This window comes from Lolium perenne, chromosome 2, assembly GCF_019359855.2.
Source record: "Lolium perenne isolate Kyuss_39 chromosome 2, Kyuss_2.0, whole genome shotgun sequence".
Taxonomy (NCBI): domain Eukaryota; kingdom Viridiplantae; phylum Streptophyta; class Magnoliopsida; order Poales; family Poaceae; genus Lolium; species Lolium perenne.
Genome location: NC_067245.2, coordinates 273507877 through 273531134, shown reverse-complemented (window position 1 = coordinate 273531134; position 23258 = coordinate 273507877). Strand labels below are relative to the sequence as shown.

General features: G+C 44.3%; 2 protein-coding genes across 2 annotated transcripts; one reads left to right on the top strand and one right to left on the bottom strand.

Annotated features, from left to right (window-relative positions):
* Positions 1-5385: 5385 nt before the first annotated feature.
* LOC127335881 (protein IQ-DOMAIN 22) lies at positions 5386-7955 on the top strand. The gene is made up of 4 exons (XM_051362613.2): positions 5386-5987; positions 6624-6800; positions 6893-6970; positions 7039-7955. The coding sequence occupies exons 1-4, from the start codon at positions 5589-5591 to the stop codon at positions 7756-7758; spliced, it is 1374 nt and encodes a 457-aa protein (XP_051218573.1). The 5' UTR covers positions 5386-5588; the 3' UTR covers positions 7759-7955.
* A 6927-nt stretch (positions 7956-14882) lies between these two features.
* LOC127329353 (protein FAR1-RELATED SEQUENCE 5-like) lies at positions 14883-16448 on the bottom strand. Its single transcript, XM_051355881.1, has one exon. It carries the CDS (start codon positions 16446-16448, stop codon positions 14883-14885), a length of 1566 nt encoding a protein of 521 aa, XP_051211841.1.
* Between the last annotated feature and the right edge of the window lie 6810 nt (positions 16449-23258).

The following is a 23258-nucleotide window of genomic DNA, read 5'->3' as shown; positions in this document are numbered from 1 at the left end:
GGATGAATGTCTTTGTTGGTTATCCCACAGAATTGATTGGGAATTCTTTCCACTATGGAGACAAAGACAAAAGTGTTTGTCAATGTTTCTTACTTATTTCCAAGAAAATGTTTTTAGCGAAGTATTTGAGTGGGAGGACAATAGAACTTGATAAGGTTTATGAACCTGAGCATAATGATCAGAGTAGCGCAGCATCGGAATTGGTTCCGGAAGCGGCCACGACGATCATGGCTCCCATGTCTACAAAATGTTATAGTCATGGAGATCGAAGTACTTATTGAACCTTGTAGGTATGGTTTACTTTGTGATCAAATAAATGATTTGTGAACAAAGGATTGTTTTTGAACAATGATAAACCAACTACATACAAAGAAGTTATGATGGGCCCTGACTCCGTTAAAATGACTATACGTCATGAAATCCAAGATATATGAATACTTTCTGAAAGTAAATGGATCTATAAAATTGATGAACTTGGATGGAATATCCTTGAATAAGCTCGACTTGTCGAAAAATTGTTTACGACAAAGTTCAAAGAGTTGACTACGATAAGATTAGATCTTCCGTAGCAATGCTTATAGTCTATGTGGATTATTCTAGTAATCACTACATATTTCTTTCATGAGATATGATAGTAGGATGGCAAAATACATTACTTAACAGAAGTGTGTATTAAAGGTGTATACAAGATACAACCAATTGTTTTGCTAGTCCGTGGAATACTAGATAGGTATACGAACTTCAACTGAATGAAGTGAGTATCACGGAGTTGGAATCTTCACCGGATGAAATAGTCAAAAAGTTTTGGATTTCATCAGAAACGATGAAGATGCTTGCATTTGCAAGAAATTAAGTGGGAGTGCTGAGACATATTTATAATACTTTATGTAGATAACATATAGTTGGTTATAAATGATGTAATTATATACTTGATTATAAAAGGTTTCATTGAGAATTAACTTCAATGAAAGAATATGGACAGAAACATATTTAGTGTCAAGATCTATGAAGATAGATTGAAACACATAATAAGTTTAAATCAAAGTACATAGAATGGATATTGAAGTAGTTCAATATAGAAATATTAAGAAGGTGTTCTTTTCATGTGAAGTTTTAACAAGACTTGAGTGTATCTGACACTCAATGAGTAAAAACACATGAGTGATTATGGATCACGAATAATATGTACACAATCAGATGTCCTGTGCTCTAAAATGTTATGAGCATATACCAGAATGATTCATGTGATGATCATTGGACGACAGTAAGAATATCCTTGAGTATTTTAGAAGAACCAAGGATATATATATATATATAATTTTATATGGGGTAATGTCAAACAAATCGCTGTAAGGTGTTGCACTGATATTTGTTTGGTCACATATAAAAATGAAATTCAAATCTCAATTAGGCTAAGTATTGTTTAAAAGGTAACACAATGCTAGATTTAGAAGAGTTCTAAATATTGTGACGGATTCTACAAACAAAGGCAGAGTATGTCATTGTTTTGACAATGACTGAGGATGTTAAGTCAAGAGGTTCTTTGAGAACTTGGTGTAGTTCCGATAGTGTCAGAACTTTGAAGCTATATTGTGTGTGACAATATTAGTGACATATTTCAGACCGCGGAATTAAGGTTCCACCAGAAGACCAAACATATTTAATGCCGACTCATTTGGAAAATGAGTGATGCGTTAAGACGCAAATGAATTGCAAAATACATACGTTTCTGAGCGTGTCAGATCCGTTGACTAAAACCGCTCCCGTGAGAAAAACATGATAAAACACCGGAAGGCCAAGGTGTTATATCTTTACATATGTAAACTAGATTATTGACTCTAGTGCAAGTGGGAGACTGTTGGAGATATGCCCAAGAGGCAATAATAAAAGTGGTTATTATAATATATCTTTGTGTTTATGATAATGTTTACATACCATGCTATAATTGTATTAACCGAAACATTGATACATGTGTGTTATGTGAACAACAAGGAGTCCCTAGTAAGCCTCTTGTATAACTAGCTTGTTGATTAATAGATGATCATAGTTTCATGATCATGAACATTGGATATTATTAATAACAAGGTTATGTCATTATATGAATGATGTAATGGACACACCCAATTAAGCGTAGCATAAGATCACGTCATTAAGTTATTTGCTATAAGCTTTTCGATACATAGTTACCTAGTCCTTTCGACCATGAGATCATGTAAATCACTTATGCTGGAAAGGTACCTTGATTACATCAAACGCCACTGCGTAAATGGGTGGTTATAAAGGTGGGATTAAGTATCCGGAAAGTATGAGTTGAGGCATATGGATCAATAGTGGGATTTGTCCATCCCGATGATGGATAGATATACTCTGGGCCCTCTCGGTGGAATGTCGTCTAATGTCTTGCAAGCATATGAATAAGTTCATAAGAGACCACATACCACGGTACGAGTAAAGAGTACTTGTCAGGAGACGAGGTTGAATAAGGTATAGAGTAATACCGATGATCAAACCTCGGACAAGTAAAATATTGCGTGACAAAGGGAATTGGTATCGTATGTGAATGGTTCATTCGATCACTAAGTCATCGCTGAATATGTGGGAGCCATTATGGATCTCCAGATCCCGCTATTGGTTATTGGTCGGAGAGAAGTCTCAACCATGTCTACATAGTTCGCGAACCGTAGGGTGACACACTTAAGGTTTGATGTCGTTTAAGTAGATATGGAATATGGAATGGAGTTCGAAGTTTTGTTCGGAGTCTCGGATGGGATCCAGGACATCACGAGGAGTTCCGGAATGGTCCGGAGAATAAGATTCATATATAGGAAGTCATATTCCAAGTTTGGAAATGATCCGGTGCATTTATGGCAGGTTCTAGAAGGTTCTAGAAAAGTCCAGAAGAATGGCACTATGGAAGGTGGAGTCCCGGAGGGACTCCACTAGCATGGCCGGCCAAACCCTAAGGGGGAGGAGTCCCAGGTGGGCTCCACCTTGGTGGCCGGCCAGCCCCACCTCAAGGAAAGGTGGGAGTCCCACCTTGAGTAGGACTCCCCCCTTGAGTAGGTTTCCCACCTTTGGGAAGTTTTAGTGTTGGGGTCTTATTCGAAGACTTGGACTACAACTCTTGGGGCTTCCACCTATATAATGAGGGACAAGGGGAGGGTGGCCGGCCACTCTTGGCCTCCAACCTTGGCTGCCCCCTTCATGGCCGGCGCCCAAAGCACCCCTCTCCCCAAACCCTAGCACCCCTCCTCCACATACAACTCCTGCATACGCTTAGGCGAAGCCCTGCCGGAGTTATCCATCGACACCGCCACCACGCCGTCGTGCTGCCGGGATTCCGAGGAGGATCTACTACTTCCGCTGCCCGCTGGAACGGGGAGAAGGACGTCGTCTTCATCAACACCGAACGTGTGACCGAGTACGGAGGTGCTGCCCGATCGTGGCACCGTGATCAAGATCTTCTACGCGCTTTTGCAAGCGGCAAGTGATCGTCTACCGCAGCAATAAGAGCCTACTCCTATAGTCTTTGGAAATCTTCAAGGGTGAGTCTTGATCATCCCCTCGTTGCTCCCGTCTTCTAGATTGCATCTTGGCTTGGATTGCGTTCTCGCGGTAGGAAATTTTTTGTTTTCTATGCAACGAATCCCTACAGGCTCCTACTGGTTCGATAAACCTTGGGTTCTTTCTGAGGGAAAACTTACTGCTGTGCACATCACACCTTCCTCTTGGGGTTCCCAACGGACGTGTGTCTCACGCGCATCAGGCTTTTTACTGGAGTACTGAGTCTGGTTGTCAAGAGTGTACTATTGATCTTTATCTCCTTGCTAATAATTGGATGTAATATATCATTAAGCTCTTCTGATTTCTGAACAAAAACCATGGATAAGAGAAGTTGAAAATGATCATGTAGTTCTATCTCAGCAGTGTCACATACCTCTTATGTCTGAGTGGGCAACAACCCGATGAATAATCAGAAGAGCTAACAAGTTAGTTAATGACTAAAAAGTTAAACAAAAAATACAAACATAACCTACATGGCCCTGAGCAGGCTTGGTTCATTCATGAAAACGACGTGCACATTGCGTCATGACGAGACGAGGAGGGCAACCAAGGAGGAGGCCCGTGATATAAGGAGATTCCACTCCGTCTCGGCCAATTAATAATTTGAAACAAAACTTCAGTCCCACCTCTTGACATGCATGAATGGACCTCATATTATTTTTGAGAATTTTATTGCTACGAGCCTGAAGCCCATTGTTAAATTCCAACACCTTTGTGGAGCCATGTTAAGAAAACTAACGGCCTCTTCAATTCGAAGATTCAAACAACACATGAATGTGGAAAATGCAGAATTTATGTGACATTAGAATGCTATCTTAAATCCTACGTGATTGGAAAATCACATGGATTTATATCAAAAAGAGTTTGACATCACAATTTTAAACTAGAAGACTCTCGTAAGAGGTCTAAGGAGAAGAGAATTTGTCAAAACAAAAGTGCAAATTGAGCGGAATAGAAGATTCTTGTAAGAGGCGTGGGATCGGGAGAAAACCACTCAAATATGCATGCTTGTGCTACTATTTGTTTGGACCAATATAATCACATAGTCGGAAATTCGAAGGGTCAAACAAGGTTTTATCACGCCACCATTGGGATCTAGTCGAGGAGGAAGAATGACAAAAGGAGAAGCACAAAATAAGAGATGTAAACTTTCTAAATGATGTGTGCATTAGGGTGGCCAAGCGGAAAGAAATGCCGACAAAAAAGCAACACAAACACCATTTCCCCGAGCTTTATAATGGATGTGCGAATTGGGGCGGTGGAGGTGCTTGAAGCACTCGAAGCAAACTCAAAGAAGAAGTGCCACAAGCTAGGGAGTAGGGAGGATCACTCGATATCATTTCATTTTATATCTTCGGTGAAGACATAACCTATATTTGATCCTCTACATAGTCTAATTCGATGTTTAAGATTATAAAGTTTAAAAGACATGAATTGTGCAAAGAGCAAATAATTACTTGAATCAATAATAGGTTTTTCTAACAATTTCCTGAAATAATCTCGTGATGGCTGTTTAAATAAAATAAACAGCCAAAGTGATAGTATAGTAGTAAGAACAAAAACTAAACAACAAACAACTGCTATTTGTAGAGTAAGCACATTCGTTCGGTTATACCACTTCGGCAAGGAAACATTCCGCAGCCGGCACAAAAATATGACCAACACGGGCAACACCTACCAGTTTACCCATACAACCCTCTAGTTAATCCTATTTAACGGTCTTTACCATGTTCCCCGTATAAATATTACCACGAGCAGCCCCGAATAAGAAACACACTTCACAAAAAGGGTCCACCAGTTCTGCTTCCTCTATAAGACAGACAGAGCTCCCCACACTAGTCTTCCCCTACACACTTCGTCTCCCTCGTGTACCTTTTTCTAACCTCGCTGTGCGTAAGCGTGTGCGCGATTCACTCTTTCGGGTTTCATCTCCCGCTCTTTCTCCCTCTTATCTGCTCCGGCCAAGTGCTGGAACCAAGAAAGGGCCATGGGGGCGCCGGAGGAGCAGTAGCCGGAGGCGCGCGATGGGGTGGGCTTCGAGGTGGCTTCGCGGCCTGCTCGGCGGCGGCGGCGGCAAGAAGGGAGCCTCCGCCGAGCCCAAGCCGGAGAGGGAGAAGAAGCGCTGGGGGTTCGGGAAGTCCTTCCGGGAGAAGGACCCCGTGCGGCCACCGACGCCGCCGGCGCAGCGGGCGGCGACGCCGCGCCGTGCGTACGCGTCGTCGGACGATGGCGCCGACGAGCAGAACAAGCGGGCGATTGCGGTGGCTGCGGCGACGGCGGCTGTGGCCGAGGCCGCCGTTGCTGCGGCCCAGGCGGCTGCCGCCGTGGTGCGTCTGACTAGCAGCGGGCGGTGCGTGCCAGCTGGGGCGAAGCATGAGGAGTGGGCGGCCGTGCGGATCCAGGCCGCTTTTCGTGGCTACCTGGTTAGATTCGTCCCTCAAAATCTTTTCTTCTGTGAACCGCAAAATTTACTTTGTGTACTGTATGGTTTGAAGCAAAAATCTTCACCTTTTAGTTACAAAATTCTCCTTTTTTTTTTTGCTTCTCTGAGTATTCCAAAATCGATTTTTTTGGTACGCCAAGCTTTCAAGAATTTCGGGTTTCAAGCAAAAGGATTCACATTTTTTGCTTCTTCAAAATTCTCCGATTTTTTTGCTTCTAGGAGAGGAATTTCTGTGCTAGTGTGAGCAAGCTAGTTGCCATGGTGTCGTTTCCAGCTGCGAGAAGCCACGTTGTTCTTCTGCTCTGCCATTCCCATGTCTTCATTACTGCTTCATAGTCTTCCGGGCTTCTTTTATGGAAGCAAGGCATGGGCGCTCGCCGCTTTAATCCTCCCTTCTCCTTCTCAAGAACATGGCAGCCAAATCATTTTTTGCCGTTTGCACATTGCTATACTTGGTTACTGTTCTCGGAAGCAGCTACTAGTGCGGTAGCGGCAGTAATGGCGGTGGTGGTTGGCATGTCAACCTCCATCCCGCAATGCAGAGATGCCCATGGCGACGGCCGGGACCACCATACTGATTAGCCTCTCTCCTGCTTGTCGTTGTTTGCGTGTGAAGGCGAGGCGCGCACTCAAGGCGCTGCGCGGGCTGGTGAAGCTGCAGGCGCTCGTCCGCGGCAACATCGTGCGGCGGCAGGCCGCCGAGACGCTCCGGTGCATGCAGGCGCTCGTCAGCGTGCAGTCCCGCGCGCGCGCCAGCCGCGTCAGCCGCTCTCGCCAGGCCGCGGCGCACCCGGTAATAATTGGAAGGGTTCGTCAGGAACGCCGGCTCGCACGCCGTCGTGGTCGAACGGGTTCTTACGGTGTGTATGTGGCTTTGTGTTTCAGGGGGCGACGACGCCGGAGAAGTACGAGCAGGGGGCGTACGATGGCGCGCCCAGGCACGGCCGTTCCGGCTCTCTGAAGGTATGAGTTCCTTGGTCTGTGTGTCACGGTTACGCTCTGGTGTGGATATTCATCGTCTTGGTGTGCAGGGTGGCTCGTCGAGGACGCCGGGCAGCGACAGGCTGGGGAGGGAGAGATCGGAGTCCTGCGGGAGGAACTGGCTGGACCGGTGGGTGGAGGAGAGGTACATGGACGACGAGAAGAACGCCAAGATTCTGGAGGTGGACCCGGGCAAGCCGGGCCGGCACCACGCCTCCAAGAGGCGGAGCAGCGGCAGCCACCTGCAGCAGTCGTCATGCTCGACCAGGACCTCGGAGCAGAACAGCCGGAGCTACGCGACCATGCCGGACTCGCCGTCGAGGGATTCCACCACGGCGCAGCAGTCCGTGCCGAGCCCGGCGTCGGTGGGCATGGCGGGCGAGGCGCTCAGCCCTCTGCGCATGCCCGTGGACCTCGCCGAGCTCTACGACAGCCCGCAGTTCTTCTCGGCGACGTCGCGGCCGGGGAGCTCGAAGCGGGCCAGCGTCTTCACGCCGACCAAGAGCGAGTGCGCGCGCAGCCTCTTCGGCGGCTACTCCGACTACCCCAACTACATGGCCAACACGGAGTCGTTCCGCGCCAAGGCCAGGTCGCAGAGCGCGCCGAAGCAGAGGCCGGCGCTGTACGAGAAGTCCGGCTCGCTCCGGAAGGCGTCGGCGCACGCGTTCGCGCCGGGGCCGGCGGCGGCGTCCCTGCATGCCAAGTTCACCAATAAGGCGTACCCTGGCTCCGGCAGGCTGGACCGGCTTGGCATGCCTGTCAAGTACTGATCCTGTCCTGCGATCGGCCATCAGTGTTGAAAACGAAAACAGTGTTGTGATCGGTCATCAGTGCGCCCCAAGCAAAGGGTGAAGTAAATTTTAGCAGCAGTTTGAGCTTTTGTGGTGCTATTACCGTCACATGTTGCTTTCCTTTTATTGACTGGTTAAGTGTAAGTTGCTAGTGATAGTATCTGTGCCTGGTTTAACTCCCTGACAAGTGACACCTATGTTCCCTTCTTTGCATACCTTCCGTTAATCTTGCCTCGATGTTTATTTGGTCGTATAATCTAATAACTGCCAGGGCACTCCCTTGTCTTACAGCGTGCTCACGCGTCTCCTCCGTCGGATCGTGATTGGACGTCGCGGATGGAGCGGCGCTACCGTCCAAAATCGTGGCAGCGACCTCCTCTTTCCTCTTCCTTCGTCCGTTTCGAAACCAAGCATGTGTTCATCCCCATTCCCCCTCCTCCGCTCTGCCCCGCGGCGACCACCGCCCCGATCTCCACTCCCCTAATCAGCTCCCCGGCGGCGACCGGTCCTGAAGCCCGGCGGGGGTTTCTGGTAGTACTAGTAGTTTCCTGGGAGGTTCTACCGTCGGGGATTTGCGTATTGGAAGCTGGATTTCCCCGTCGGAGGCTGGAGCGTTCCTTCGGTGGCGCGGCTGGTCGATTCAACGGTTCTCAGGCGGCGTTGTAGTCGGCTCAAGAGGTTTCGAAGCCCAATTTGTGCCGAGACCTCGCGAATCGACCCTTCTAAGTCGTGGTGGTCGTGATTTCGGTTCGCGGCGAGCATCGGCGGCGACTGTTTGGTGAGTTCTCCATCCTCGCTCCATGATTCGGTAGCTTCCTATACGTGCCCTATAGCGGCGACATAGCATGGGCGGCGACAGATCGAGCCTTTGTGGTGCTTTTTGTTTTGTTTTTGTTGTCTAATTTCGGTGTTCGATATGCGTTCATATGCGTGTTGTAGAGGTTATGGCTGCGCAAATGGAGTGGTATGGCTTTGCTATTTTCTTTCTTTGTCACATTGGTCATGTAGTCATGGTCAATTTTGGTCTTGCTTGTTTTTCATTGTTCATAGTGTTCATCATGCATTAGTTCTCATTAGTTGCGTAGTTCGTGTTTCTTGGGCATAATCACATTCGGATGTGCAGTTAGAGATTCATGAGATTTAGATGTACATTATGAAGAGTACATTCAGATGCTATTTTCTTTGTTCATCATGTAATTTATGAAGAGTACTTGTCGAGAGATTATGCTGTTAGGATGTATTTTTTGAATAATAATTACATTCATGGAATGCATGGACATGAAAAAATACATCCTGGAAGGCATGGACATGGATTTCTAATAATTTTCTCTTGATGTAGAACATTCTATATAGGATGTACAATTTCAGTAATAATTACATCCTTTGAAGGCATTGTCATGAAATAAATACATCCTAGAAGGCTTCTATATTTTCAGTAATAAATACATCCTGGTAACATAGGCGTAATGTGATGTAATTTGTGCCAATCTATTACAGTTATTCAGCATTTTTTTGCGGTTATTATCTTGTCGATAGGATCAAATTTTCTTAGTTATATCATGGCTTTTCATTTCATTTTTAGAATCATGAAGACGTCTCGCACACCGAAGCAACCTTCAAAGGATAAACACTCAAAGTTCAGCATCATGAAAAAGAAGTTACGAGTTGAAAGACAAGGGGCATGCAATAGTTTCGAAGCGGGGAGCGATTGTAGGCGATAAACTTCCAGTTGATTATGAGTCGACACCCAAAGTTCCGAGACGCGAAGGAAATGTGGTAGCACCAAGCTGCAGCTGATGATGAAGCCCGGCTGAATTATTGCCGATTAAGACTAAAAACCAGGTAGCTGTCTCTTTTTAGTATATGAACATGTAACTATGATATGTAATATAACAGTGATTTTTTGAATTACATTTTCATAATGCCTGGTATATTAACCCTGCATTCCTACCTTTTTTTTTTAATGCAGAGCTACCTATTCAATCGATCATCACCATGAAGCTTGTCAGGGTTTGTAAGGATATGACTCCAGAACAAAAGAAATTGCTAACAGATGCAAATTTTGGAGGGATGATTCAGATGAAGTGCTCGAAGCTTATACCTGAAATGTGCCGTTTCTTGATGGGATGTTTTGACCCAGTGAAATGTCACTGGACTTTGGGGAGAGGGGCAGGATTCCGGTAACCGCTGAATCGGTTGTCAAGGTTCTTGGAGTACCTACGAGCAGATCTGCCGTCCCATACTATCTTGATGCCGATGCTACAAGTCTGATGCTTAACATGCTTGGGATCACAGATGGAGTTCAACCAAATGTTACATCGTTGGAGAAGGAGTTAGGAAAAGACTACCCTGCGGATGATGCATATCTCAGAAAATTTGTCATATACATGATCAGCTCTGTTTTTGCTCCAACCACCGGCATCAAAGTCAGTCCCAAATGCTACCCATCCGTGCTTAATATAGATGCCATCAGTACCTTGAATTGGGCAGAGTTCATCATTGATATCCTAAAAGAGACTGCCAATGCAAAGGACCGGAAGAATTGGTTCAAGGCTTGCATGCCATATATCATGGTGAGTTTTCTTATCATATATATTCCATTTGTCCTCTTTTTTTGATTGGTGTTTGTGTATGTGCTGATGACAAGATTTTCTTATTTTTTGGGGATGTACTAATTTGTGTTTTTTTTGGCAGATCTTGTATGTGGATTCCTTAGAAACAACCGCAGTTGATCTGCCAGATGACGAGCCTCGATGTACATTGTGGACAAACAGCCTGATATCACTTGTAGCTGATCTTGATAAAGATATAAATGGATCCTTTGGTGCATTACCTGTAAGTACTTTTGTTTTAGATGACACATACGGATCGATTATACATTTGGTAGTCATTCTATTTTTTTTTATTTTTCTGAACAACATAGCTCCTGCTGATTTTTTCATCCATATGCACAGCTCAAGGCTTGTTACAGGGTGAAACTATCTCTTTTTAATAATGAACCTGATGTGATTGATATGTTCATCAGGCGGCATATGCCAGGCAGTCATTCAGATCAGGTATGCATGCTATTTTTCCACTCTTTTTTTCTTCGTTTACATGTTCATGGTTTATGGTCGGCATTGTAAGCATTTTTATATTTCTTTAATTTTGTTTTAGCTTGACTCTTTATATGTATTTTATCAGGAGTTGGCAAGGTATAGGCCAGCCGTGATCAACATGTGTGCCGTATTTGAAGAGGGTGTAGCATCTTTTGTTAAATCTCTAGGAGACAATGATGCATCTACTAAGCTTGCTGATCAAGAAGGTGGCCATCCTACAAAAAAGGAGAAACCAAAGAAGAGAAAATATGTCCGTGCTACAACTAAGAAGCATGATCAAGGAGGACAAAAGCAAGAGGTACATGAGGACACTGTTCCGCTTGATAAAGCTGCCTTGGTTGAAGATACATATTCTGATGAGGACACTGTCCAATTAAGGAAGAGGAAATATGTAGATAAGGAGCATCGGAGTTCATGAAGACGCTGCAAGCAAGGATAAGATTACAGAGAAGTTGTGTTCTGAAGATATCTTCTCTGTTACAGCTACAGAAGATAACCTAGTTGAAGAATTGGGAAAACAAAAGAACGATGAACAACTTGACACAAAGGAATTGGCTGCAACTATAGGCCAGCCATCTGCCCTCTGCGATGTAACTCCTGATGCTTTGAAGCAGCTTCAGAGTTATGGAACATGGTCCCAGTCGACTTCGAGTAACAACATTCAGCACAAGGATGATTCGGTAGATCCTTCAGCTAACACAACACCATTGCAATTCCAAGGCAAAGTATGTGAGGGAAGCATCATTAGTAGTGACATGAAAAGAACTTCATCTTCAAAAAGGAAGAAGGCTGTTTCATTTGTGCTTCAGGCAGAACACAACCATGAGGAAAATCACAAAGCTGATGCAAGCTGCTGCGGTGATCGTAGCAATGCGGTACCTCCTGAAGTAGCGAGTGCAATCTAGTCCAATCAGCGGGAGGCCGATAACCAGATCCATGTCTCCTTTGAAGGCATCTGTCGATAAGAAGGAAGTCCAAAGCTGAGCAAACATCGCAACATTTTTGCAAGCAAAGTTGCTGATAGTCCTAGGAGACTAACACGGTTTGCTACAGCTCAAGCAAGGGAGAATGATAGGAATGAGGATATGCCTGTGGAACAATCTGTAGATGGCCAAAACAGCATGAACAGGAATTTAGAGATCCAATTTGGCAGCTCTGAGAATCGGCCTGAAACATTGTCTCAGATTAAACGACAAGAGCTTATCGAGTACTACCCCTCCTTTGATCTTGGGTTCGATGAACCGAACTCTTCAAAAACTACAGCTGAAGTGGGGACAAGCCAAGAGATAGTGGTCATCTCAAGCAATGAGAGTGGGGATTCGTTAGATAAGATTTATGCCAATATTGACATGCCAACCAGGATTCCATCAACCGGAAAGGGGCATGTTGCCGAAGATGCTCCTCTTACAGCGTGTGCCCCAAACAGTTCCACCCCCATTCCTGAAGCACATAAGAAAAGGATCGTTAAGCCATCCCAAACTCAGAAGTCACCATTTCTAGGATGTAGCAAGAAGGAGACTGCAACGAAATATGCTAACGAGGTCTACAGCAGGCTTCTTGACTATGGTGGGGCATCTACAGATGTCATCAACAAACGCAGAATTATTGATGATGGAAAATTCTACATCCACGTCCGAGACCTAGCAGATTCTGTTAGGCCAGGAGCACAACTAAGTAATACTACTTGTGAATTGGCACTTCATGTTCTTGCACAAGAGATGGAAAAGCAGAAGAAACACGTGATGCCATTGATGATGGCGGTGAGTTTCAAACTTCAATCAACCAAATTGTAATTTTATCCTTTTTTTTACATGATTTTTCTCAAGTTTTTTTATAATCAACTGTTTTCCATTTGCTGGTACCGGATATCATGAAGACCAAGCTTAGGGATGTGATGTGCATTCATGACAAATTTGTATCCAAAGCATTCCAAATGACTCCAAGTAATCGTCTAGATCACAAAGAGCAGAGTAGCTGTTTAATTTTCTTCAACTCATGTGTCATTTTTGCACTTGGAGTAGCCATTATCATGTTGTTTTCCCACAGTCCACCGCTTTTTTTTAAATATTTTTGTGGCTTTGAATTACTACAGGTATTGTTCCCAGTGTTGCAAGACCTGACTCCTGACATTGATTTGTTCATGGGCATTATTACACGATTGTGCTGAACCTAAAGGCGGAGAGGTTCGAGGTGATGGATTCGCTACGAGCTAAAGGGAACCGCTCATTCCAGAAAGATTACAGGTCTATCATTGGTTCAATAAAGTACTTGTGGGCTGAAAACTACAGCGACTCGAAGATAAACATTGAGTGTTGGGCAACAGAGCACATCGTTACCCCGATGCAGAAAACTACGTAAGTGATTTTCCATCACACTTTTTCCATTGTTGTTTCACAAGTACCTTTCCTTCATTTTATGCAGAATTATATTTTATACATCCCACAACTACTTGTTGGCATGCAAGGTACGATTGCGGGTACTTCATGCTCAAGTTCATCGAGCTATGGAACGGTAGGAAACTACTGACTTCAATCAACCCAATGGACATGGAAATCATTAGGAAGCAGTTTACACTCAAGTGGCTAGAATGGTGCGATAACAAGATAGCCTGGCAAGATCTCCTGTTCTAAAAAATGAGGTACATTTAATGGTTCAGAAACCCGCATACTTGTATGTTGAAATTTTCCTACAACTCAGCTTTCTGCTTGTAATATATGGGCCTGAAAATTTTATGATTTGGTTGCAAAATACGTATTTGGGAAAGCAACAACCTTCCTGTAATTTCTTTACACTTCGCCATTTACTATTAGTAGTTGCGGAAGTTTATTCCATGCATAATACCAGAGCTTTATTTTAGACAACAAAAACAACAGAGCATTTTCTTATAGTTGATCATTTACTAAACCTTAGTAAAATAATACATGCGGAAGATTATGACCAGAGCTTCAGCTCATCCACACATAGTTGCAATATCGAAATCTGATCCACAAAGTCTCATAAAACAATATTTCTCTATCAATTAAAACAACTTAGATTTAAGCTCCCTCATAAATAACTACATCACCATGAACAACTAAATCATATCATGGAAGAAGTTGAACTCCTTTGGTTCTGTGCTAGGAGTGATCTTTGAAGGGCATTCAGCAGTGGAGTGTTGCGCAGAACCACAACCTTTGCACTTCGGAGGTTTTGAAGCCTTTAGATGTAGCCCTGATTTCTTCCGCTTTTCTTCTGGACGACCTTTAGTTGAAGTCATTATAGGATCCCTTACATGCTTTGATGTAGATCTTGCTTCCTTGTCCAAAGATCACCACCTAATTCAGTACATGGATGGTACCCCTTGGTCTTTACCTTGTTTTTTCTTCTCTTTCCTCTTGGCTGCGGCGATAATCTTCATTGCTGTTAATTCTTTACCCAGCTCACGCATGTACTTGTCGCTAACGCCGTACCTTTTTCGATTCGGATGCAATTTTAGCATAATCGGTCCAATTGTTGCAAAGTGTTCCGTAGCGCGGTAGTTTTCGCTCTTTATTGGATAATTTCTGTCTCTTGGCACATCAGGCAATTCCATTTTTTCTTGGACAATGTCATCTGGGGGCATTGTCCATCTAGGCAAAATGTAGTGTGTTGGAATTGCTTGTACATCACCTAACTGTCCCATTACACGCAGCACATGGCAGCATAATATCCCATCCCTACTGATTTTAGCACATTCACAATTGTACATTCCTTCATTTGAATTAGCTTCCACTCTGTAGCTCCTTTTGCCATAGCCAAAAACTGACCACAAATTGGCACTACATCAAAAATATGTTCAGCTACCTGGTTGGCGTTATAGGAAGTTACTTTGCGAAGCTCGGCCACGCATAAGTAGATAGGCATTGTGTACACTTGCAAAGCTTGTTCTTCCATAGGCCATTCTCCCCAACATCTTAGGACTTTGTCTTCATCCTTGAACTCGTTTGAATCTTCTGCAACTTCAATACTCTCCTGTAGCTTCAAGTACTAGAGGAAGAAGTGGTGCAGGCTGTTGTGCGGGGTGACGTATCTTTTCAGCACTGCATTAAATCCCTCGCTGCGCGCTGTAGTTTGTAGGAATGGGAAAAACCTGTCCTTGAAATATGCAGGGACAAAAGAAGTCCTAATGTCATACAGATCCTGCAAATGCGTATTATCTGCAACATTGTACTTCAAACGCATCTCTGCCCACCTAGTTTCGAACTCGCTTACTGTCATGCTATAGTCAATGGTAGCATTAAACTCCAGCCTTAACGGTTCATTTTTAGCCATGTCATTACCCAACACAGGTTGTGCATTTTGCATGATATGCCATCTACAATTGCGGTGACATGCATCAGGAAATATAGCTGCGATGGCATTTCTCATTGCTACATCTTGATCAGTTATGATATTCATAGGCTGTACTCCATCCATTGCTTCAAGAAACGCCTCAAATAGCCAAACATAATCAGCTTCTTGTTCATTGCGGAGAAAACCACAACCTAGCTGAATTGATTGCCCATATCGGTTGATGCCAATGAATGGTGTGCAGGGCATGCTGTAACAATTAGTCATGTAAGTCGCATCAAATGACAGGCAATCGCTGTACTTCTTGTATGCTGCCCTAGATGGCCCATCCACCCAAAAAATTCTTCTAACCCTGTCATCATGATCAAGATCAAGCTTGTGGAAGAAATCTGCATCATCTTTCTTAACTTTCTCAAACTCGGCGAGCAACAATGACATATCTTTGTTAGTTTGTGCTGCAGTATCAATTGTAGCCATGTAATTACTAACATCCTTTCTGACATAAGGAACATTTGCAAGCTTTCCATACAGTTCTGCCATTATAGACATCACCCTGCCAGCTGAAAGATTGACCTTATGCAGCAGCTTCACAAATTCCCTTTCTTCTTTTGGAATTCCTTTATGAGACCTTAAGAACCTTTTCAACGAAAACTTTTTTAGGCATGGATGATTGTGTTCCTCAATGAACATTGTGACATGCCATTTTTGGCCCCTTCTCTTGACTCGAAGGCGCGCTTTGCAATCAGTCTTCTTAGTTATGAAACGGTTCCTCTGTCGCACAGGTGGAACTTCTTGTTTGTTGATGTCTACAGGTTTGCCACTCTTGTTACATACAAACAGTTGTTTGTCCTTCTGCTTGTCAACAGTAGAATTCCGGGAAGTACTGCACTTGATGGAGAAGCCTACATGCTTAGCATATCTATTGTAGCACATCGATGCTTCCTGCCAGGTATCAAATAACATATCTGGGTATGGTTTTTCTACTGGAGTTAAGCTCGGTGTTGACTGAACTTCATCAACTCCACCTGAATCCTCGGTTGACATTGTGTCCCCTGTGTCAATCCCTCCTGTTTCTGCAGATGCTCCTGTATGGTTGTCAGACATAGGTATATTGGCTGTAGTTTGTTCCTCATTGCCTGTAGGTTCCTCCACATTGTGCTGATGATCTTGATCTTGATTGCTAGTATCATTTCTGCTTTGCTGACCATGCTCTTCGTCTTGTATCGGCTTGTTTAGATCTATACCAGGAAACCAGAAATCCATTTGACCCCACTGCAGAACAAAAATTATGACAGGGATTTGTTACATATCAAGAGAAAAACAAGTTATTTGTTACATATCAAGAGAAAATTGTGATAATGCATTGCAATGAAGATTTCAACCAAACTATAATTTCTAGTTATTTGTGAATTATTTATATGTAGGGCAGCAGAAATTTGGTTTGCATGAGTGGTAGATTGTTCGAGGAGTTAGTTCTGTACATGCACCGAGCATGCGATACTCAAGCCCGTAGTACTGGCTCCTAGAGCTACATGCAAAAAGGGCTCGGTGATCTGCAACCCAAAACTGTTCTTTGATGATGACATTCCCATGGCACACATATGTGGAGGAACTATATAGTTTGTACTGTACATATGTCACTCATGGGAACAAAATACATGTTGAGAATGCCCACTCGATCTTGTTGTGTCGTGGCTTCGAATAACCTATGCTCATATGATTTTTTCATTGCTACTGATTAAAATATCTTTTCAAACAAACAAATAAAAATGTTTGTTTTTCTAACTTTTTCCTTGTTTTTGTTCCAGTATCAAGGGAAGCATCGTTTCAAACACTGAAGACAAAATTCCATATTTCAGAGCTACTACAGGTTTCGATTTTGCATGAAGAACATGGCCAAGTTGGTCAGATTTTGTGTTGACAATGGTGTTATGATGCTCTTTTTGGCTACAGATGTTTGTTTTCCTGGATTGCTAGAATGTTTTATGTTCACATGTCATTGGTTTGTTACAACCTACTTAAAAATGCATCTACTTTCTACTGTCAAAACCAGATGGTTCTTGGGTTTTAAAGTTGATCAGGACACCTGATGCTTCATGTCCCTATGATTTTTGATCTGCAATGGGTTAACAGTTCCTCATAGATAGCTTATATCAACAGGTTTTTTGTTTCTGGATAAATCCTACATGTAAGAAACCAGATCTGGTTTTTTGTTCCTGGACAAACCCTGCATGTAAGAAACCAGATCTGGTTTTTTGCAAAGTGGGGAATTGTTGGATGTACCTTTTTCTGGTTGCTTCCAGCTGCCCTGGAGGTTGCCCTGCCTTGTCTGCGTTTTTTTGCTGAAGAACACGCCTGTAACTTTATGGTCCAAGATCTGTTCCTTCCATGGAGGTTTGGTTCTAATGGAGGCAGAAGGGAAGAGAAGGGGATGGAAGAAAGGGTCGGTCGAAGAAGAAAGAGGAGCAGGTAGGGTCGATCGGTCGGTCCAATCTTTCTACCTTTTTTGTTACAGGCTGGTTTTGGTGCCCAGCTGTCATTTTTTGTCCCCACTCAATGGAATAACATGTGGTCCTGTCATACTTTCCAATTCTGGAACCTGTCACTATCAACATACGGGCCCACTTGCTATTTTTGGAAATTTTGACTTCCGACAGGGGGGGCACCGCGTAAGACTACAGGGTGCCTGGGCACTGTGTAGCCTGACCCTTATTTGGGCTACTTGGTTCGAGTGGGCCACTCACGTCTTGGTCCTGCTCACATCCATACCATATCATCTGATCATGAGTTATCTAGAAGGGTCTCAGAGTGCTGCGTCCCCAATTTATCAAATTATGTCTGAAAAATGCGTTCGATCGGTCGTTTGGAGGACACGGTAAGGAGAGGTTGTTTGTGGGGCGCGTCCATTTCCAGCCGCAGACAGATTTTGCAGCAAAAATAAGTAAATATCATCGTCATTTAAAAAGAATTTAATAGCTTAACACCAAGTTAAATAGTTTGTGTGGAAGTGAGCCTAGCTCAACTGGTTGGGGAGTAGATGTACAAACCCAGCACCTAAGTTCAAATCATCACGGACGCGAATTAAGATTCCTATTTATACTTAAGGCCCAGGCTGGTCCTGGTACTTATGCAATTTATCTTGGTGAGAGCTATCGCCGGTGGTTCGGGGCATCGGCGGGTGAGATTCATGGGATAGAGAGAAACCGCGACTTGCAGGGAGGAGGGGAGGGGCAGGCTGGAATGATGTTGTCTCGACGCAAGCAGGGCCCTACCCGAGTTTTCTAGTGTGCCGCGCCTTGTCGGTGCCCATCGTTCGACCCCCACGCTACGGGGCTGTCACGAGGTTCCACTCCAGTTATCGGGGTGAAGTTTGCGCTCGATAGCATTTTGGGGGCAGTGGGGGAGATGTTTTTGGTCCAGAATTCCCAAAGGTCGTTTGGGGTGCATTTGGGGGCACTGGTGCCGATGATCTTAACAACATAATTTTTCTACTAAATTTAGTTAATTCACATTTTTTTTTGTAAAGGATGGAAATGTAATGTAATGTACAGTACACATTATATCTACTGACTTCTCTAGATGGTGTGGAGGTCTAAGTGAAGACCTATCTTCTCTAACATTGTACATGCCCTAATAAAAAACTCCGTTTCAAGTCTTCTGATTTTCCGAATCCTCTTGATTTTTAAAGAAGGCACCCCCTTCTGATTCTTCAACATGTGCTATTATTCCTCTGCAACGATTCTTAATGTGCTTCGTAGCCGTCGGTAGCGAAGGGAAGAGAGGAGCCCATCGAAGATTCTCTAAGGGCTTGTTTGATCCAAAGGAATTCTATAGAATTTTGTAGGATTTCATCCTTATGATTTGTTCTTATGTGTCGATGATTCAATCCTTAGCAATGTGTAGGAATTTTTCCTATAGGATCGCATTGCACCATGTTTTAGAGGAAAATTTCAATTCACTCACACCTCATGTCAAAATTCCTTTGATTTTCCAATGAATCAAACGTTGCATGAAAAAATATTCCAGGATTCCACTGGACATGACATTCTAATCCTACGGTTTTTCTATTCATGTGTTTTAAGAATCCTTCGAATCAAACATGCCCTAAATTGGTGCACAAATACTCTACCTGGCGCACCAACTATCGGGGTTTGGAATCCGGATGGTAAATTTGTATGAAGGTAAAGGCTTGTGATCACTATAAGATGGGCTAACTATCTCAAACACACAATATCTTTCTATTCTTAATAGGCGATCTCATTTCTCTTCACATGAAGCATATCCACCTCATCAAACATCGTTGATCAATCCCAACCTCCCATGTCAGCAGCCTGCCATGTCATTAATTTTGGTTTTTTTTCCAGCTGATTATAACTATGGAACATCACCTCAAAATAGACTAGGCGTGATGATCTTTTCCTCTCCACAATTATTATAACCGATGAGTAAATTATCTATTGCTCTGCTTAAAGTTCCCAATATTTAATACATTTATGCTTGACCGGAAGTGATCCTTGCTCTCCTCAAACCATCACGCTGCACAAAGGTCCGAGATGATTTGCTATGTCTGTTTTGAGAGAACTAATACAATGATACGTATTCATGTTTTTATTTTTTCCGTTCCTGGATGGACTGTTCCTCTCCTCTCACTTTATGGGGCGTATCCTCCATTAATTACCCATGTGCTTCATCTCATTTGGTTAAACGCATGGGACTGATCAAAAGGCACCAATGGTTTTCTCCTTTCTCTTCATCGTCTCAACGCAAGTTAAGCAATGCATGTTAGATAGCATCTGCTCTCACCTCTTGCGCTTGAGCAATGGAGCTGCTCCCTTCCCATCTTCCCCACCGCAGCTCCTTAGTTCGAAATCTCAAACTCGAAATAGTACTTCCTCTTCTCCATATTCCCTATGACATCTCCCAGTGGCATGAACTCAATTTTTGATCTAGGTTTTGCCTACAGAAAGCCAACATGTTAGACATGATGTTGCATCCCCGGTCGTCCACAGTCATCCCATTATGGTACCAACTGTATGTGCTAAATGGGACATATGTCTGAATTAGGATTTTGATATTACTGACTCTGGAGTCACCCGACCAGGTAATTCCAAGCTCACTGTGTTATTTTTTTAAATCTTTTATGTATAATAGTTTTTAGGTTGATTAGAATGAAGTTTTTCATTTTTTAATTGTCTTTGAGAAGCATGCAGCCATCATGTTCTTTTTCATGATCGCATAATCACATTCACAAACTATTACATCAAGTCAAAGTTCTATATATAGTGATGATGTGTTTAAGGTGGCTAAGCATCTTCTTTTTGGAATTATGCAAATGTAAAAGTGGTAATATATTAAGATGATGCATGATGTGGACATAGAAATATGTTGGTGCCCATATTCCAAAATTTATCCCGGTTGCAGAATTGACATTCTATATACTCGATTCCATCCAGTATATCAATCAAACCATGTAAGTGCAACCTGGTGTATTTTTCCAAGCTACCAATTCATCTTATATATTCACCTGGGACAACATTCTAATTCTGTATGAAGTGATCCAAGGTATGAAAAGAAATTGGGAAAAAGGTACATTTCACCCCTTTGGGGAAATTTTTCACATAGGTAAAAGTACTCATATTTCTATAATCATAATTCATGTCATCTAATGTTAAACAGTTCTGTAAAAGATATTATCAAAGCATGCTATTCTATTGCTTCATCTACAGGTTCTCCAACTGAAATTGGCATATTTGTATTTTCCTATGGTGTTCATGGCAGACTCAATAGTTTGTAATACTTTGCTCCATAACTAAATTCGTATATTTTGGATGATTCACGTTTGTTGAAACTTGGAGAAACTAACATATATATATGGTAGGTCTTAGCCTCTGTAAGCTATTCATATTTGTGTAATCTTGCACATAAGAATGAAGGTGTCAATCTCCATTTATTTATTTTTTGCTCCGACGTCTTTTTCCGTTACATATATATTGAAAATCCCTCTATTAGTCATTTAGCATGCATTGTTCCCGCAATAGTTCACTGCATCTTCTTTGATGCACGTGCATTTCTTAAAAAGTCCACGAAAAATTTCCGTAGCAACGCGCAGGGTATTCTCTATTTATAGAAGCGTAGGAACGACGGTTTTCGCGGGTGGGGGCATCTTGTTAGCGAGAGGACGCGACGGTTCGCATCGGAAACGACACGGGGAGGTTGGTCATCGGCGTTAATGACCTCCCGCGCGGAAACCAAAACAGCGAGGGCATGGCGCCGGCGCCAACCCTACAGAGGGCGCCGGAAAGGACCGCGGTGTCTGGAAGCTCGCGCACCGGATCGCCATCTCCCGTCACGTGCACGCGCTCGGCCGCGGCCGCGCGTCCTTCCGGAGGCGTCGTCATCCGCGACGAGGCGAGGCGCTCATCCTCTGCTCCGACCCGTTGAACGATCGGGTCGGGCCGCCGCTCCCGCGTCAAGGAGGAGGACGCCGCGGCCTCGCCTCCTCTTCCCCCGGCAAAGAGCAATGGTGGGAGAATGAGGCCGAGGCGCAGGCGGCCCTCCGTGGCGACGGCGACGACGAGGAGTTCCCCGCCCTACAGTTCATGGTCAACCGCTCCATCGGCGAAGACTACCGGCATATTTCGCTGGACCCACGGCAGGCGGCGGTGTGGTCCGCCAGGGACCACGACGCCAACTACGTCGACCTTGCCGGACCATCGGAGCTGCCGGCTCCAAAGGAGGAGATGACCGGCGAGGAGAAGGCCGACAGCTGGTCCTTCGGGTCATCCAGCAGCGACGACGACGACCTGGACTTCAGCGCCTTCGACTCCCAGCGCCGCTAGATGTTTTCTTTAGCTTTTTAGTTTGAATTCACGGTATTTCGTTCGAACTTCGTATGAATATCGTTTTCAAATTTTAAATTTAACTTTCTAAATCCATCGAAGCCGGCGGTTTGAGAGCGCCGGTGTTGGAGCAGTATCTCTAAATATTAGATACTCTACCGATGTCTATTTGGAGGCCACCAGTGAAGATGCTCTGAAACCCCGTGGCCTGATTCATTTGGCAATCTTGTTTTGTACCCCGGACGAGTGGACGGAATCGGGTGCAGGACTGCACTGCATGTGACGGTAAGCAAGTACAGTTCCAAATTTAACAAGCATGTCGCGAGCTTACCATCAGCGAAAAAAGTGCTATCTGCGCGCTGTGTCAGCGGTTGGACCGTTTGGTATGTCTGTCCAGGCCCGCCCGGCCGGGGCCTCATCTCATCTGGTGAGCCGCGACTTGTCCTAATTTAATGGCGCTAGCTGTCTCGTAGCCATTGGATCTACTCGCGTCTGTGAGCGGCCAAAACCCAGTTCCTTTTGGCTCCCACTAACCACCGGCTAGTGAACAGACAGGGAATGTGCTGAATTAGTACTCTCGCTGAAAAGTGAACTTCGGCTTAAACTAACCGGCCCAAGCAATCGTTAACCGTGCACCAGGCGTGCACGTGACGCATTGACACCGGCGAAATTCCGACGGCCGGCCGTGTTTGCAACGATCTTCGAGCAGAATGGTTTCGAAGTCATGGCTCGAGTTTTGGGAGCCGAGTTGTTGGCGTCGGTGAGGGTGAGTGCCGGCCAGGCAACGCCTCCGTGCTGGACTGACCTTTCCAAGACCATTGTTATTTGGTACCAGGGGTCCACGACGACGGACGGCAGACACCAGCTTCATCCCCGTGTACGGAGTATATTAGTGCCCCTCGCCTCCCGGCTTTCGGCTGGTTTCATAATGGACGCACAAATGGAGGCAAACAGGCAGCTAGCAGAGAGGATCGTCACAGACAGGGAGTGCGATCTTAATATAGTGTTTAACAGTGGGCTTGATCGAAGTCCAGTGGCTGTTAGTTGGTGTCTCTGTCCAAGGCACTGCATGGGGCATGACACTGTAGGTGAAACCGAGTGATCGCGATCACTGAGAAGAAAATGCCGAATGGCTGTCTCCGAATGTGCCCAATTTGCCTATCCCATACTATACCACGACGATGTTGATCCGTCCAGTCGGTGCGTAATGTGATGACCTGCTATCATGAACAAA

Coding starts and splice junctions, on each gene's coding strand:
- LOC127335881 (XM_051362613.2), top strand. CDS start 5,589: ATGGGGTGGGCTTCGAGGTGGCTTCGCGGCCTGCTCGGCGGCGGCGGC. Junction 5,988..6,623: donor CCGCTTTTCGTGGCTACCTG/GTTAGATTCGTC, acceptor TTGCGTGTGAAG/GCGAGGCGCGCACTCAAGGC. Junction 6,971..7,038: donor GCCGTTCCGGCTCTCTGAAG/GTATGAGTTCCT, acceptor CTTGGTGTGCAG/GGTGGCTCGTCGAGGACGCC.
- LOC127329353 (XM_051355881.1), bottom strand. CDS start 16,448: ATGGATTTCTGGTTTCCTGGTATAGATCTAAACAAGCCGATACAAGAC.